The 18,868-nt window shown below is 40.4% G+C and overlaps 1 protein-coding gene across 1 annotated transcript in view; it reads right to left on the reverse strand.

The window, feature by feature from the left end:
- The window catches only part of SMARCC1 (SWI/SNF related, matrix associated, actin dependent regulator of chromatin subfamily c member 1), a 90,434-nt gene that overhangs the window by 14,320 nt on the left and 57,246 nt on the right, over positions 1-18,868 (reverse strand). The window contains exons 22-26 of the mRNA XM_050890862.1: positions 13,116-13,171; positions 11,176-11,290; positions 10,136-10,290; positions 4,678-4,812; positions 565-823 (exon numbers count right to left, since the gene is read on the reverse strand). Coding sequence (XP_050746819.1) covers positions 565-823; positions 4,678-4,812; positions 10,136-10,290; positions 11,176-11,290; positions 13,116-13,171 — 720 coding nt within the window. The remainder of the gene's footprint in view (positions 1-564; positions 824-4,677; positions 4,813-10,135; positions 10,291-11,175; positions 11,291-13,115; positions 13,172-18,868) is intronic.

Consider the following 18,868-nt stretch of genomic DNA (forward strand, 5'->3'; position numbering starts at 1 on the left):
CAAGTTTTATTACTGTGGAGATTCATGCAGTTGGATTAGATGCCTCACATTTTCATGGTCATCTGCAAATCCTGCTAGCTTACTATGCCATTCTGCTCTTTTCCAAACCACACGCTTAACATGGGTCTTTTCCCAAGATGAAAACTCAAGCTCCTGCAGGCTTTCTGTTGCCACATGCCTGTGTCCGGATGGAATTTCACGTATTTTAATCTGTGCCCATTGCCTCTTGCCCCGTCACTGGGTACTACTGAGAAGAGTCTGGCGCTCTCTTTCATTCCCTCCTTTTGGGTATTCGTACACGTTGGTAAGACACCTCCTCCCCAAACTCCATCCGCACATCTGGTACAGGGGCAAAAGCTATAAAACGGAGCTGCAGTACAACCAGAGCTCATCTTTCTAGCAAACTGTGTTTCTGTTTTATAAGCAGCACCATTATAAAACACTACGTAACACAGACCATTCATTACACCTTGTGCGATTTTACCTGGTAGTACCTCTTCCTCTGATTTTACTCTATTATGAACGGTGATTAACGTAAGGGGATTTTCTCCTTCCAACTCTTACCTGGCTGTGGCGGGTGAGGTGGTGGCATTTGGTGGTGCATCATAGGGTACGGTGGGGGCTGCTGATGAGGCAGTAAGCCTGGATGTGCTGGTGCCCCAAGGGGGTTCATCCCAGGCCCACTGGAGTGCTGGTGAGACTGCTGTGGGTTTTGACTGTGCTGCTGCTCCATTTGCTGACGAGCCCTTAATTCAGCGTATTTCAGCTGTTCCATGTGAAAATTCTGGCGTTCTGTCAGCAACTGTTGTCTCTGCTGCTCTAACTATGTCAAAAACAGGGGAAAAAAGGCAAAGCGAAGTTAAGAACTATACATTTAAAACATGCTTCTGCAAATCAAATGCCTATCCTATTGATACACAACTGTCTGATTTGCAGCAGGTTTTGGTAAAAGGTCCAGGCCATTTTCCAGCTGGAACAGATGAACTCACCTTGTTTTGTCCTAAAGAATCTCTCAGTAATACAACACATTACTCAATGAGTACTGTGCAGAGCATTCAGCCTTAACACAATTCTAGAAGAAACTGTATGTTTTTCTCTCAATCTTCTGCATGTTGGAATGAGGGGGAACAGGAAACGAAAGAGATTTTCTAGGGCAAGACCAAAGCAGAGTATGTGTGCAATAGCACAAGCTCAGTGATGACAGGCAGGATCCTACCTTTATTTTAAGTGTAGGACTTGGACATCATGATAGCTAGACAGCAATGATTTGCACTATTGAGAAGAGTATTGTGTAAAAAAAACCCCCTCATGTAGGCCAACTAACATAAAATAGGCTACTCTGTTTAATTATGAAGCCATGTAGAGAGTAAGCAAGCCCAAAGTGAACAGACAAAAAAGCTACAGAAAGTATTTCTTACTATTGGGCATTTATATGATTAATCAGTGTCCTGGTTAAGGAAGTGTATGTCATTTGACTTATTTAAGAAATCGTAACGCATTTCTGCATCTATTACTCTTAAGCAACTAGACACATGGATTTGTGTGACTAGTTTACAAATATTTAATGAGTATTTTAAAATATACTCCATAATTTATCTGAAAAGCAGGTTGCCAAGGAGACTTCCACCTAGCAGAAGTTCTCCAAAAATCCCAAAGCTCCATCAATACTTTGTGTTAGCAGTTTGACTGCTGACAAAGCATGGATGAAAACAGAACACTAGAGAGCACGCATTCACCAACAGAACCAGATGGGGACAGAGCCTAATGAATAATACATACTCCTTGTTGGGGGCTGGTTTTCTGCATGTAGGGACTACAATGTGATTATTCATGCTGCTACGACTCCTTTTTCCTTGATCAATCTGATACATTAGCGGGAAGAACTTGATAAAATGAAGAGGCACGTACACCAATGGTGTAATCGTGCATGTGTGGAAACAGATTCAGTAGGTGGCAGGCAGTTCAGAGAAGAATTACTGCAAATGACCCGAAACAAAGGCTTAGGCAAGAAGTACGGCTACACCATACTTTTTATATTCTTTTTATACTTTTGTATTCCTGCTTTGCTCTCTTTATGGTACCCTATCCTACCACAGTTAAAAAAAGTCTTTACAAGTATCCCCGAACAGCATCCAGTGCCTGAAAATACATCTTGTACTTAGGAAAACCAGTGAAAACTTCCCTTCTACACTTTCCCTCCCCTCAGGCTGAGAAAAGACAGTTGGACAGAGGAAAAATGCACATAAACACAAGTTATAACATGAGCTCTTAAAACTGATGCAGAGCCCAAACCACCTGGTTCTGTACTACGTTCTTGCATTTGTTGTAATCATTTCAGAAGCAGGTTTACGGACACGACCTACAGTCGTACCCCCAGATTAGCATTAAGACAACTGGTAGTAACACATTTTCCGGTGGCAGTCTAGCATTAATTTGCATTTGCTCTTCAACTCTCAAAACTCAGTTATACCTGCAGCGGATGGCAGGCAAGAGCGAGGCTCGGCACCGTAACGAAGATGAGCATGTATCAGTCTGCCACACAATCTCCCTACACAACCCGATTCAGGAAATTAGCCAAATTTTTAGGTACATAGTAATGAATACCACACTCTTGACGATCTTCAAATTTGCAACAGCATGTTTCTGCACTATTGTGAAGTGAGTCACAATTAGAAGGGACTATTACAAGCACTTAATGTATACTCATACAACAACCATCATTGTACTACAGTTTCATCTTCAGCAAGTAACTCCTCCCTAAACAGAAACAGTAAAGAAAGCATTCACGCGCTATTATAAATTCTGGGTCAACAAGGCTCCTACCAATAGGATTCCTGGTTACACAAAATCAGAGTTGGCAGCACTGAAATTACTTTAGCTTAAACACTGAAGTAAATGTGTTGTGCCTAAAATCTAACACTCTCCAGTCTGCAGCACAGATTTCGTTCAACACTTAGAATCGCCTTACCTTTACTATAAGAAAAAGCCAGTGCAGCAAATAAGGACATATGCACTGTGTGCAATGGCACTAAGGATTTTTTTTGTTTTAATTTTTCCACTAAATATCCACAATGACAGGTGGAAAGACTGAATTTAACTACCAGAAGGCCAAGGGAAAAATTTGTATGCACATTTTTAAAAAGGAAAATGTCATATGCCTCAAAATGGAAAAAAACCCTGTCACTAATAGAATATATCCCCCAAAGAAAGAAATCTACAGCGAACCTTTTCAAAATAGTTAGGTCCACTTCTTGAGCTGCCAATCAGTGTCAGAGGCAAACACCACACTGAAATGGTTGAGGATGCTGAGCAATCTAGAAATTCTTGCTGACATTCTGCTACAAACAAAAGACCACAGTTTGTCAAACTCTATCAATGTGATTAATGCCAAAGTGAGGATGTAAATTCCATTAAATTCATACGGTAGGGCAAGTGTGAAAACCCCTAGAATTATGAGTCAATATCTTCAACACATCTAGAGTAATTGCTTATGGACAAAAATGAGCAAGCTATACAACAGAAAAATAAAAAAATTGACTGCGCTCTGATAAAAATGAAGTTTTGGGTCATCTTTACAGTAGCTGGAGAGAAACCGCTTCTCTGAAAGTATGCTGCACTACACATGAAAGAACACTTAGTAACTGATGTGTAACCCAGCCACTGACAGGCAGAGACAGCATCTCTTCCACATTATACTCTGATTTTAGGGATACACAAGTTTCCAGTGAGGTGTCACTAACAGTGCTACAATATAAATACAACCCTGCTTGGGATGCACAGTATATATGCTCTCTTAGCGTCACTACCTTCTTCAGCTGGCTGGACCTCAATCAAGACCTGTGCCCTGGCTTACAGCCTCACTAGATTGAGGACAGAGATTAACAACCTTGCTTAGCTTGCCCAGCTCCTCCTCCTCCTCCTCCTCCTCAGTTGCACTTCATCATTAGATTTGTCAATTCAGCTTTGTTCTACTTTGATACTTTTCTGGTCCCTATGAGCAACCATCTTCTCCCATCTCCTGACATCGTCGCTTCCTTCCCTTCTCTTGAAGCCACTGAGAGCTGCCCTCTCCAGCTCAGGCAAACCCATCATCATCATCACAAAATGAGAAGCTGTTACTCCTGAGCACGTATCCTTCTGCTATCGCATCTCACTTTGAGGACTTTCCCAAGAGCTACTGAGAATGCCCTCCAAAAACACTGAATTACATACTTAAAACCAAATCTCCAGTCTGAACTGGGTCAGGAAGGAAAGGCAGACAGAGCTGGTTTCCCTTCCCTTAGGGAAGTAAGGTTTTCACCCATTCACTCTTTACAGAGAAAAGCCATTCTTATGTCACGTATCATAATGCACCTTTACATTTATATCGTTATCACAGCTATTCATGTGATAAGGCCTACATAAAGGCTCAGGACCAATTCCACATTCCTGCTTAGATGACAGGAGTAAGGATTAGGAAGCAAATCTAGGATACCACCAGTTTGCTGCTTATGGTAAAGGGAAGATCCTGGATAAAGGAGGAGAGGGCTCAAATGCTACTGTAGGGGGTAATTATGAATTCTAGCTGAAGTAGAAAGACCTGCATAAAGGTGAGGAACAGCTGAAGTTGCTAGTTTTCCAGCTGTTAGTATACATAGATCTTTGCAGCGCCTGGTTTAATCCAGAATCTCTACTTACTGCCTCTTTCTCTCTGTCCATAATGGTTTCCAACTCCTCAAAGTGGCGAAGTTTTATCTCCAGCTTCTTCATCTGCGTTTCCACCAAAAGGGCAACCAGGGACTTGATCTTTCTTTCTTCCACTGCTGCTAGGTGCTGAGGATAAAACACAGGTTTTTGCTTTACACACATTTCACAAAATAAAGTGCTTTAAGGGAACACATAAGCCAACTATGCCTGCATCTAGCTTTAGCCATCCTATTCCACTTCTGGACAGAAAACAGGGCATTAGATTATCAATCTTATGCCTGGAACCTGAAGCCCTTGGAAGATTATTAAGCTTTTAAAATCAAATAAATAGGTGTCAAGTTGTAATACAAGAGGTATTGTGGATGCTCAGTACTCATAAGTAATCCAGCTTTGCCTCGAAGCCTTCCGTGTGCTGTGCAACAGAGAGCACTTTCAGTGGAAATGCAAATGAGGGAGCAAGGGTACGTTGTACCGAGTCAGCTGTAGGTCATCCAAAAAGCTTTCACCAAAACACACACAGGAGGCTTTTACCTGGAACGATCCACAAAAACAGTGAGATGACTCTTGCATGCCTTTGCCATTAAAATATTTTTGCTCAAGTAAATGAGAAGCTATGTGCCTAGTTAAGCATATTCCCATTACATGCAGCACCACACCACTAAACCATAAGCTTTCTCAGCACAGCAGTTCCACCTCAGGCTAGGGAGAGCTTGCAGAGAAATCGCTACACAGATATTAGAAGAAACTGTTAAAAAAAAATCTCCAGTTTCCTTTTATAACCGGGTTGCACAGTATTCATATTGCAGAAGAAAGCTGAAGGCAAAGCTGTATTTAAACTGCAAAAGCAAACTGCAGAAAAAGGCAAATAAGATTCTTTACAAGGGTTTAGCTCTACCCCATTTACATATACACACTTACACATAAATGATACAGGATATATGTATGTGTATATATATGTGATATATGAGACAGCCTATAAAAGTGTTTCACATTCTCCAAGTGTGAAAGGCATGTTAATGATGCTTTCTACTAGCTTTTGCTAAAAGCCTGCTGTTCAAAATGAAAATACACTCAAAACACCCCGATGTGTACTGCTTGGGAACTTCTGTATTAACAGTCAAAGGATGTTTCCCAACCATAGTGTCCAAGCAAAGCCTTACTGACACATCCAAGGGTTGAGGGGGAAGGAGGGTTGGCTTTTGAGAAGCGAAAGGTGAGAGCCGAGGGGAAGAAGGAAAAAAGAAAAAGCTGGATCTCATCCAGCTCAAGCTGCAAACAGAGACTCATATTTAGCAAGCTGTGCCCCAAACCTTGGCTCAGAACTGGGAGAAATACTGAGCTGGAGAAAGGAAGCATTATAAAACTCCCTGGTAATCCTAATTATAAACAGAATTTCTCAAAAACATACGATATTGTTTCCATCACTAATACGTTGTGTCATTTGACAGCATTCACCTCTGGTAACCCACCAGCAATAAAGCAACTCTTCAGTAACTCTAGAGAACATACATTCAAGACTCTCACTAAGTTTAATTTTAAATCAGGTACAGTTTGAGAGAACCAGAGTGATCCCCCATGCTATTCAGTTAAATACTGACCAAACAGCGGTGCAAACATCTGAAATAAAGTAACTGAATGGCTGACAGAACCAGAAAATTTAACGTCAGTTAATAGTGTTTAGTAACAAACTCCTTTGTATGAAAAGTCAGAGTGACAGAAGTACCTTTGTTGAAACACACAGCCTTCTGACAGTCATTTCGCCTTGCTTTACGCGTGCAATTTTAATAATGAAACTAGATTAACACAAAATCAGCAAGGCACATGATTAGGTAAAAGACTGGTCTCAAAATACACATTAGAAAGGAAATTATCATTGAAGTCTTTCCTAGAGAGACCTGAAGAGACTGCTCCTTAGCCTGGCATTACCCAGTGCTTTCATGTGGACAAAGAACAAGTCGTTACTAACTCTACAGCTGATAAAAAAAGCAGTAAGACAAAATTAATAGTGATTTAAATTGCCTGATAAACACATTACTGCACCCATCTTAAGTCATAAATAAGCAAAAAAGAAGATGGTATGTGACATTATCCTGGGACACAGCAATTCTGAACGACCTGAACATCACTAAGCCAGCCAGTGGACCTGGCCGCTGGCTGAGAGCGGATACAGAACAATGCTTTGGTTTACTATTTAAACACGGGAGTCCTAAACACAAGTCTAGTCACGAGTGCCTCTGCGCCTGGGCTTGTGCCCGTTGCCACAATACTGACTCTAGTTTCGCTGCTCAAAAATTATATTTCTGGGTGAACACTGATAAACTTGGGAGGAATCACAAGACTAGCTACTGACCTAGCACACACATATTGCAGGCAGTTTCACAGAACCTAGCCCATCCCCTAATCTTCTTAAACCCAGCTTTAGTTGTGAAATTAGCTAATCACAGCAAGAGCATGAGTGTGACAACTGGTATAGACAACTCTAAAACTAGACCACAAGAGACCTCTGGAAAACAGACAGCATCCTAGCACCATCTCACTGGAATACTGTGCTGAAGTCTTCTCATCCACATGCAAGAGGTTAGCTGAAATTGCAACAGGCAGAGAAAATTACTCTTTCTTCCTTCTCTCTTCCTATTTTGCGAAAGGAGACTAGATGCTTCACCTAGCTTTTGTTTTGTGAGGCCAAGAGGGGATAAGACTGTCTTTCACGAATGAAAGAGAAGAAATAAAGGTGGCAGATAACAGAGAATTATCTAATTAAAACACACAATTGGAAAAACTAAGTCCTGTCATGCATACATTCAAGCATGAGATGAAAAAGGTCCTACAGTGAGTTTCTAGAGCAGCAGCAAAAAGGAACTAATTAAAGACATAATTTGATTTGCCTATAAACAGAAGATGGGATGTAGCTGCGTGCAAAAAGAAGAAACATGATTTTAGCAACAGGGTCCCTTCTATTCCTGAATTTTATGTTTCTAAATACCTACAACACATGAAAAAAGTGGTTGATAACCGAAGGCTTTTTAATTCAGCAGGCAAAGGGAAGTGCTGCGATGGTATAATGGTTAGTGGCTGAAGCATATCAGACTAGGAATAAAGCTGAACAGCAAAGTTTACCACCCATGGAAAAACTTATGGACAATTATAGGAGGTTTTGCATCACTGGTAGTTTCGATATCAGTGTCTTCAGAAAAGATGTATTCAATCACAGCTACCTCAAAACAGGAATTCAGGGAAATAATGAGATCAGTGTTATGCAGGAGGTCAAATTATGACCGGGACAGTCTTTTTTGGCAGCGTAAGTGATGGATCAAGAGCTACAGCAGAAGCTCTGCAGCTCAATCACAACTGGACAAAAGCTAAGAGCAATCTGCAGGAGCGAGAACATTTTCGATCAGGTGCTACTTATGCATAGAAAGGAAAAAACAGCTTACACTCATTTAGGAATCTAAGAAGAAAATGAGAAAAAGGGACTTTAACTCTAATATTGTTTGTACAGAAGCCATAACCTGTAAAAACACATTTAAAATTGTTGCTCTATTCTATATGTAGTAATATAGTCTCACCCCTAAATGTACACATTCACTGGATACCATTTCTCAAATAGCACAACTTATTGGTGAAGCCACTTATCCCAAAAGAAAAGAAACCACTTCAAATGCCTGCCTTTAATCTCTGTTTCGCCTTAGCAGACAAATGCAATATTCCTCTGATATAAAATCATAAGGAAAACTTTGTAACAGCTCTTCACATGACCAGGTCTTGAGTTTATTATGAGGAACTGAATTGCTCTCTCAGACAAGATACAGCTCACTGAAAGCTCTAATATTGTCTGGGTTTTTAAGTGCAAGTGGAAAGAGAAATCCCTGTTGAACTTGAATTCTACTCTGAAGTGTGAACATCCTAATTATAATACATTATTTCCTGTAATATAAAGCTAAAATTCTTCTAGAATATTATTATTACCATAATGAAAACTGCCATTAGCCAACTCCCTTCTCCCTCTAGCACTCATTATCACCAAAGGAAGGAAAGTAGGAGATCATCTTTATTTGGAGCAAGTAGCCTTCCATAAAACAGAGATTAAATTTCATGCCTCCATATATATATATATATATATATATATATGCGCGCAGGGTTTTTCAACTTGGCTGAAAATATCTGTAAGTCTGATGAACTGAAAGTAAGTTACTCTCAGTAGAAGAGCTTGGTGCCGGGAGCACCACAGGTTCAGATGCAGACAGGCAAAGTGATGCACAAGGGAGTCAGTCAGGACTCTGCACTTGACCAAAATAATGAACCTGAAGTTTGCCTGCGAAGTGGGATTCCACACAGCTAGGGTGCCTAGCTCTGACACTAAGCAACACTGAATTCATGCAACTTGTGATTTGAGAACCTGGCTTGAAAGGTAGTAACCAAAAATATCCTCAAATCTCATGGGTTCATAAAGGAGGGACCGTATCATCATGACAACGCCTATCATCACACTATCCTCAATATATATGATGAAGTTGGGGGAAAAAGTCTACAGTTAAAGTTTTAAGAGTCACACATCAGACTGGAAAAGTCAGTACGACACATGCAACACCTCATTATGTCCACCATTGTGTCCTGGAAATCCATCAGGAAACAAATACCATCCATGTTTTGCTTTTGGTATCTCTGAAGTAAGTGACATGGAACATGGCACCGAATCCAACAACGATTAAGAAACCCAAACTACAACTTGAATCAAAAAAAATACGTAAAGAGAAAACAGATTTGAAAAAGATATTCTGAAAGAAGCAAAGACTGTCTGGTTCCTGCGAGAAGAAAATGAAAGACAACATGCAATTAGTAATTACAGGGTAAAGAAAAGCTATTAGATAGGACACTGATTCAAACCACAGCCCATTAAGAGACTACAGACAAACAAACAGCAGTTTAATGATAGGAAGACAAGAACGTGCTTTTAACAGACACACAGTACCTCTTAACACAAAAATCATTAAGTTGTCTACAAAAAATTGTAATGCTAGAATTGAACATCACGTTGTTTTTACAGACAAAGAGTCCAAGTACAGAAGGCTTGCATGAAGCCCACAGAACAGCCGGTGGCACAGCAAAAAAGGCAACATCAGGGTTTTATCACCCAGGCCTATGTCCTCAGCATTACAGCCAGACCTATCGAGCAGAGAAAAGTCTTCCCAAAAGTGACGAGCACATTTTGGGGCTGTTTCTTAAGGGATGTTCATCGACTTCATAACCACAAAAGTAGCTGCCTAAATTAAAATTGTACGCTATTTCACTTAGGAGTTCAAGCAGAAGAAACTGAAGATGGCACTTGTGCTCCTTCAAGGTATTAGACATTAGAATATGAAACCGCACAGATCTGGAACAAAGGACCATTTTATGAAGAGTTCTAATGTGAACTGGAAACCAAGCCAATGGATATTTGTATAAAACAAACCTTTGCTTTGGTGGCAGCTGAGGCAAGGGCAGCAGCTGCAGCTGTAGCTACGTTTCCTTCCGAGATTTCATGTTCCACTTTCTTCTTCCCAGCCTCGTTTTCTTTGTCTTTGCTTGCATCAACGTTCTCCTTGTTCTCTTCTGCCTCCTTTTCTTCTGAAAGAGATTTCCCGCCAAGTCTGTTACGTGCATTCTCCCCTTGTTAACAGTATCGCGTCAAGACAGGAATTGCACTACGCACACTGCTGTTGGTCAAACAAATTAATTCATCCACACGCTGTCACATTCCTATATTACAGTACTGCTACTCGTCCAAATGCTGACAGGGGAACGATACCAGTCTAAGAGGATCTGATCCAACAAATAGGGCAACTTTAAATGCTATTAGTTTCCATCTTGCCGACTCATCTCTGCCATCAGCTTACTCTCATCAGAACAATTTCAGCTGCATTTCCAGATCAACTCTATTATTACATCAAATCCAAATGTTTTTTGTTCTACCCGGTGCTAAAATACTGACTGCAAGTTCCAGGAAAAAACGATATATCCATGTGGTACAAGGGGCACATGTTAAAAATAAATAAGAATAATGTCTTATGTAGAAAAAAACCAGTACTCCTTAGACTGTCAAAATAAAGGCTCTGCATCACTTCACAGGGAAACTGAGCTAACATATTAACTTCTAAGGGCAGAAGTGAGCAGTCCCATTTCTTTGCATCAAAAGTGATCAAATGGTGTGCAACACAGACAAAAGAAAATAATTTATATGACCTACACACACTTTGCTACTGCCATTTCTTCACCCAGTCACTACACACAGTGAAAGAAAGCTCAGCTGAGGTCTAAAACAAGTTCAAGAAAGAATTTAGTGCCTGAACTCCGCAGTGAAATTAAACTAGAATATTTACTACTGAACCATGAAGCAGCCTGATGTGCAAGAGGAAATATTTCTGCCACAGTTGAGTTTATAGTCTATTCCAACCACTTTAGAGGAAGGCTATTAAAGCTAACACAGCTTGAGGAACAGCTGGGAACCATTACCTGGCTTGGGGTCTGCAGTCACTTCACTATCTTGCTCTTTTTCTGGATTTCTCTCATTTTCTCCTTCTTGTACTTTATCGCCTTCCTCAATTTCACTCTCCGCTTTGTTTTCAACCTAAATGGGATGAAAGATTGTTTGAAGAATGAGAGCTATAGAAGACATTCACTGTTAACTTGGTTTATAGCTTTCAAACTAATTCACTATCATAAAGGAAGAGATTAAATTTTAAAGGTTGACTGCTACTTAAGCCCATTTTCACAATCGTAACTGAAATCTGAATAAACAAAGTAACTGCTATACTGGACAAAGTCTATCAGATTCAGTAACCCAGGCCAACCTGGGTTCATCTGAAGGTACATGAAATCCTGAACTAAGATGACAGATAAGAGCACGTTCTGCCCCCCGTGCTGCCTCCATTCATTCCAGTAGTTTGTGCATAAGTGTTATATCCTTTCCAGTGTCTGCTATGTTAATAATTTATACAGTATTCACCTATCTACACAGCTCCAAATTCTGCAGAACTCAAGGTCACAACAGCCTCCTGTGGCAATAAATGCTACAATTGAATTACATGTTACAGGAGGGTGCTTCTGTCCAGCAATCGGTGGGAGAGAGCAAGCAGCGGCTTCATGCTTAACACTGGAAGCATCATTTTCCCCTTGGAAATACTCTAAACTGACCTGAATGTTTCTCATCTACTCTGCTCTATAGAGTAATGCATCTTTTCAAGCTCTGACCACGTCTTCTACACTTACATCTACTTAAGTGTACCTATTTATCAGAAAGGCAGCAAAAGAACTACCTGAAAACAGAGTGAGAATTAACATCAAGACTACACTCAGCAGCCATTAGGTTCATTTTATCTCATTCATTTGATGAAGCAGGCAAGACAGAAATATCACCTGTTGCTGCAGACTCAATAAGCACCTACCACCATTTATTTAGCAGGGTGATGTTAATTCCAGGATATTAGTTTAATTCCAGTTCAGGTCGGAAACAATCACAGCCAGTGCCATTATTGTAGACTATCTGAAATGAGGTACTGTGTGTGTAGACATGTGGTTATGAAAAAGCCCCAAACAACTGCATTCTTGTAGGCACTATCAACAGGTTGAAGGAATTAATTTCGAAATATCTGATCTTTATGGGCAGGATGCATCATACCTAACATCAAGAGTACACAATACACACATCTATAACCAAGAGCTGGCCCAGACTGCTTGCAACGAGGAGTTTTATTGACCAGCTCAGCTACAAGCACCTTAGATCTCATCCTCCCACATCCACTAAGCTGCATGCCATCGCGCAGACCGAACAAATACGTAACTCACATTGTCAGTGGAGAGCTGCGATGCAGCTGGGGCAACAGTTTCATTCAGGTTCTCTGTTCAGCTCCACACACCGCACTCAGAAATGGTTGCCAAATACTGTGAGTAACCCAAACTCACCCATTTCCTGGGAAGCCCTGATCTCTCTGGTCTTGTCAGAACTGAAAGCTGCATTCAACTTTGGGAAGGCAGTCTGTCACAAGACAAACTGTTGTAGGGCAAGACTTTAAAGTGATGCTTGCTTTAGACCACTTCAAGTCACAAACCATAACGTACCAATGTCCTTCTGCAGCTTAAGCCTCTAATTCATTTGCTATCGCCCAGTTTACATTTCCTCCCAGTCCAACCTTTTTTTCCTCAGGACTAGGAAACAACACACCGATGTCTCATTGCCGTTTGCCCAGCAAAAGAAATGTGTCTGTATGATTTGAGACTAAATCACTCATAAGAAAATGAAGCACTACGGAGACTGAAAACTGCTCCCTATGGATACATACGCTGACCAGCACACTACCATCTACCTTTCTTATCAGGCATTTTAGAACGTAGTAATTCAGGTTTGTAAGTGTCAGAAGTATCTTTTCAGAACCAGTGTACTGAGCCAAGCCTACCTTCTCAGACTGTTGCCCATCTGTCTCTGTTTCCATCTTTTCTTCTTCAGCTCCATCTGAGAAAACAAATAAGTATTTAGAATTGCCATAACGTCCATTTATCATACTCAACATTTATTTCAGGGTTAACTACAATTTTCTGTTCTCTACTAACAGTGGTTTAAAGCAAGCCACAATACTAAACTCCTGGAAGACTAAAAGCTTATTACACTATTTTTAGTTTAAAAATCAAGTTTACTTGCAAATTTAAGTTTAACTGGTTTTTCTTTTCAGTCCAACAAGCAGGACAAAACATTAAATTATCTGTGCTCTGCTGAAACCCCCAATTTACCCATGTAGAGAGAAACCACCGAATCTATCAATTTTAGCTACATAAAGGACAGTTCAATGCACAATTCTGCAGTATTCAAGTCATACAATGATTCCCATTGGTAAGTCACGGTATTATAAAATGTTTTTCCCGATACAGCCAATTTGATTCTGTAGATGGTTGTTAGTTACGTGATTAACCTCAATTACGGTGCTGCCAGACTTGTAATTCCTCCTTAGCACAAGATCCCCTGAGCTGCTTTCGATGAAAGGTCTATCCAGAGGCATTGTCATGCGCTGCAGGTCAACTGAAGATTTAAATTCCATTTTGCAGGTGGTGCAAATACCAGAATTCTCCAAAGCAGACTTCAAAATAATTATTCAACACCAGACTAACATGAAGCAGCAGCAAATTTGTTAAAGCACTGACCGTTCTTAAACACTAAGGATCTCTCGTTATTTCTGGCCCCAAACCCACCAGAGTTGAAGGCAGCGAGCAGCTATCCTCCGCACTGGTATGATGTGAAACCCTGCACAGTGAAACCTCATTTCACACCCTTCATACCTGCTGCTCTGCATAAACATGACAACCAACTAGTTCTCCAGTCCTATATGGCTCTTTGTGCTGTTCTTCCAAACACGTCTCCCAAAAGCACTCTGAAATCGTACCCAAGCCCTCAGAAATACATTCAAAGCACACGTTTGAGTCTGAACTGAACAACAAAGCTTAAATCAAAGAAACTGGCCAAAAAGTGTAGTCCTATGGTAGATGTTCCTGGACAGTCCTCTCACTCAGACCTTGATCGTTCATTCTCTTGCTTCTTCCTCAGCTGTAATGACACCAATACTTGTGGGTTTGTACTGAAGAGTGGATCAATGAAATGATCCAAGTTAAACCCTAACACTTTCTTCCCCTTCTCGCTGGAAAAGGCTGTATTGCAGCTCCTCAAGAGCCCAACTGCAGCTGCCTAGCTAGGTGCTAAACAAGATATGAATCACATTTGAGCACAAGAGCAGGTTGTTGGTTAGATATAAAGCAAGAAAAGCACATAAATTACCAGCTGAAAGCTCTGAACATTCATGTGTCGAAGTGCTCTGTGTTTGTGTCAGGTTTTTATGGGTGTCTGTGTGGAAGCAGCACCCGCTGCCTCTCACACCTTCGTATTTGGAACCCAAACCAAGTTTGCCAGACACCCATAAAAACCTGACCTTGACCACAAGCACCTTCAGAGTGCCCTACCACCAGGCATGAAAAAGCCTTAGCTTCAATACACAACTACGTGCTTCCTGCTATTGCTCATTTTGTTTGGTTTTTTGGCTGACTAGACTGAGCTCTTCAAGCTTGTAACCTGTTATTTACTGTCTGTTTGGCATTCAAATAACTATTACAGAGATATCCGAAGAGTTCTGCCAAAACAGAGCCAGGCACCCTTGCGTTACAGATAGCTTTTTGAGTAGCAGCTGACCGGTTATGATCCCATCTAACTTCAGCATCTACAACAGAAACCTAGATAACAGCCTAACTGGTATACAAGCAAGACCAAAATGAGGAAGGAAAAAGAAATAAAAATAATAATAAAAAAATCGCTGGTATCATGTGCTGGATGCACGCACCTCATAAGAGAAGTGAGTGTTTTAACAGCAGTTAGTATATTCTTGTGCTGAGAACACATCTCTCACTGCTAGCCCTTAGTTCATTCATTAAGCTATTCCTTTACAAAGCATTCATTTTAAAATGTTCCTACTAATGATAGCAGGCCTCTGAGATAAGAGGATAACAACAAGCATATTGATGGAGAATGCTATGGAGTAACGTACTACTACTTCCTAATATTTTGCATATGGATTGTTTGTAAGTCCAAGAAATCGCCATTTATTTGCAGCACCCAGCTGTTCTGCAAGAACGGACAAGAGGGAAGTGTCACCACAATCTCATACTCCTTGTCTAGGATCTCAGTTTGTTCTGCAAGAACAGAAACTCTAGTACAATTTAATGTACAGGGACATTAAAGAAGGAGCTTATTTAGATCATGGGCTCCAGCACATCCTACCGTACCAATATAAAACTGCTGGTGAAAAGCCCTGATCCATCTCTAAGCTTCTGAAGACATTAGCTGGTGTTGGGTGTTCATTTTCGGTAATCCTCATTTTACTGGTAAGTCCTGTGTGCTACACTGAAGAAAAACAGGTATACAAAGTGTTTTGCTTTAATAGCAACAGTTCTGTAGAGAAGTTTTTACAACAGTCCCTTCCATATATAAGAAAAACACTAAAATGTCTGATTGAAAGATAATGGCTTTCTTCTTGGCTTAAATTTTAAGATGATAAACCTACTTATCTGAAATATCTGCCACCATAATTCAATTTATGTAGACTGGGGACATACCTCCTCAGAAGTTTTATCTCAGAGTTAGGATTTAGTGACCTAATAATGTCACAGGGAAAAATCTAGATTAGATTTTGTCAGACAACTATTTCAAGCCTAGAAGCAGAGCTCCAAACTGGGCTTAAAAGTGTCATCCCTCCTAGTAAATGAAAGAGAAAACTTTACAAAGAAAGCTTTATTCTCTCCTTTAGCAAAAAAAGTGGAGACAAAGTGCAGAACACTCCCAAGTGTGCTTAGTTTGGTAGCGTGGAAGATCATGAGCTCAAACTACGAAAATACTGCACAGGAATACCTAAAATTTTCATTCTGGTGTGGCTTAGCCCAAATACCAAGAACTTCAATATTCCTAGTATTGGGATACAATGTAATTGAACAAAAAAAGTCTCTAATTTTGTATAAACAACGCAAAACTTAAGCACAGGGAGAAGTGGAGCAATTCTGAAGTTCTACTTCATACAGAACTCCAAGTCAGAGTGAAACAGGCCAGAAAAGCTCTAGTCTATGGACAATTTTAAGTCAAAATGGGGAGGCTTCTGTCTCTTAAAAGCTAATGACTTGATAATTTGTTCACTCTTCTGGAAGATGAGAGCCTGGAGCTCAAGTTCTCCAGACTAGAATCAGGCTGAGCAGAGACTCAAGTCTCAGCATCCCGTATCAGCAGCGAGCATCTGGACCACTGAGCTACTACCTCATCTGTTGAAGGCTTCTAGTCCAAAGGAGTTCCCACAGAAACCTGCAGCTTCACATTTCTACTCTGAGGGAGAGGAAAAAATTCCCTAGAAGGTTCTTGTCACACAATTGCACATGATGTGCTCAGGAATGCAAAACTTCACAGGCAACAATACTCCTTGCTAGATTCTGAATCACGCTGAGAAAGCTGTAAGGCAATAATCATGTAAGTTGCCCCTACAAATGCCATAAAATAAAGTCCTATAAGACACACACTCTTCTGCTCTACTCAGAAAGTCAGTTTGTTCTTGTGTCTGTCAGGTAAGACTGAACTGCCTTTCTACTCTAAACTCAGTTTCAAACGTGGTGGGTTTTGTTTTCTGATTACAACGCATTTCAAGGCTTCCCATCTTAAGGTAAAGTTTTTCAGAAGAGCAGCGTCCAGCAATGCCTGAGTCACTGCAGCAGCTGAAGACGCGAGCACAAGATAAGTTTGTGTAGGTTTATGATGCACTACACGTCAAGCATTATCATAGATTCTAAGTGTTTGCTATTAATTCTCTGCAAGTATTGGGGCAAGTTTTATTAAACATTCCTTTTTTATTTCATAGAATCATAGAAAGGTTTGAGTTGGAAGGAGCCTTTAAAAATCATCCAGTCCAACCCCCCTGCCATGGGCAGGGATATCTCTCACTAGATCAGGTTGCCAAAAGCCCCATCCAACCTGACCTTGAACGCTTCCCATGGTGGGGCATCCACAACTCCTCTTAGCAAATTTGTAGACCAATCTGTAGACCATGCTAAGAGTTGTTAAGCAACTACTGCTGTGGAGGAAGTTCCAAGGCAAACAGGACACCCCAGAAAGACAAACTGCTTCCCATCCACCCTTTAGAGAACATTTTCTCAAAGAAAAAAGCACATAGAGCATCTCACAGTAAGGAAAACTGCCCTTGGACTTTCCCTTGCATCATAACACACTTGACAGACACTTTCTGAAAGTGTTCTTTCCAAGTGTTCTTTTATATTACAAAGGGACACGTTCAGCTACAAAGAGAGTCAGAAGGTATGTATGTGTGACGGTAAGATTATTGCGAACATCCTGATTTAGCTTAGGTTTTCTAGTCCTGGCTGTAATAATAAATGTTATTTTAAAATTAGGATGACAACTTTAGGCAGGTTGTAGTCAATGTTTTTTGAAAACTGTTTTGTCATATTAGCTACTAAGCCCTCATTTGCAGTGACAGCGCTATGCCTCCGCAGTTCCCACTGGCATAAGCCATTCTGCACTTGTGTATATCGAGGGGACCATGCTGAAATACTACATGTACAAGGAAAAAGAAAATGAAAGCTATCAATTATTAGTTTGGGAGTTAAGTAAGTTTACCTGGGTTGAAGCAAGTTTTTGCTTCTAAATTACAGGCTGCTGAAAGTACCTCAAAACAATTAAGAGTCCCATAAAAATTAATCTCCAATTCAAATATGAAAGGATCAGGAAAAAACCAAAACAGTTCTGACCTTCTGCATGAGAATGACAGAAATGACTCCTGCCTTTCAGTTAGATACAAACACAACCGTACTGATTTTCCTGTATGATCTAATGAGTTTAATGAAAATACATAACTGACAATGCAAACAGAATTGATTAGTTGGAGATACATGTCCCTATTACAACAGGGGAAGACTCAACTTTAATGAGAAAGACCCTGTAATCCCTTTTACACAGCACCAACGATGCTCTTTAACCTCTTCAGCACGTTTGGTATTATACCTTGCAGGATGTGGGGAATCAAATTAACGGTATTTCTTAAATCAGCAAGAGGCAGATGGTTGTGAGACACTACAAGGCATCTTTCAAGAAGGAGAAACCACTTGCACACTAGGAAACATCGCCTCTCCGTGCCCCTCTTCAGACCTGAGGCAGTAAATATTTTCTGTCTTTATGGAAGCTTGTTCTGTTTTGCGTATTATCTCCAAGAACACAGAGCTCTGTTTTCTAATACATGAGGAACTTCTGACTTCTGAGGAAGCCTAGTGACTTTACAGAGAAGTTAAATTGATTTTAGGTCAACAAGTAAAACTATAAAATATTTCCATGGTAAGAATTTACTGCATTACCAGCAGACAGACACTTGCAGCATAAGCAGATACGTAACCTCCACTGTCATCAGAAGAATAATAAGCAAAACACCACATAGAAATGCACAGAATCACTAGCGTGAGTTTCAGCTCTGCAAATAGTTTAAAGATGCCCTCAAGACATCCTAGTCTCCTTTATTTTCACTAAGGCAACACACACAACCTGTCAAAAGTCAGGCCTGAATATTAATATTTAAATTGAGAGGAAATATACTATAACTATGGAAAAATCCTGGATCTGAATATAATTACA

Source organism: Gymnogyps californianus, chromosome 2, assembly GCF_018139145.2.
Source record: "Gymnogyps californianus isolate 813 chromosome 2, ASM1813914v2, whole genome shotgun sequence".
Taxonomy (NCBI): domain Eukaryota; kingdom Metazoa; phylum Chordata; class Aves; order Accipitriformes; family Cathartidae; genus Gymnogyps; species Gymnogyps californianus.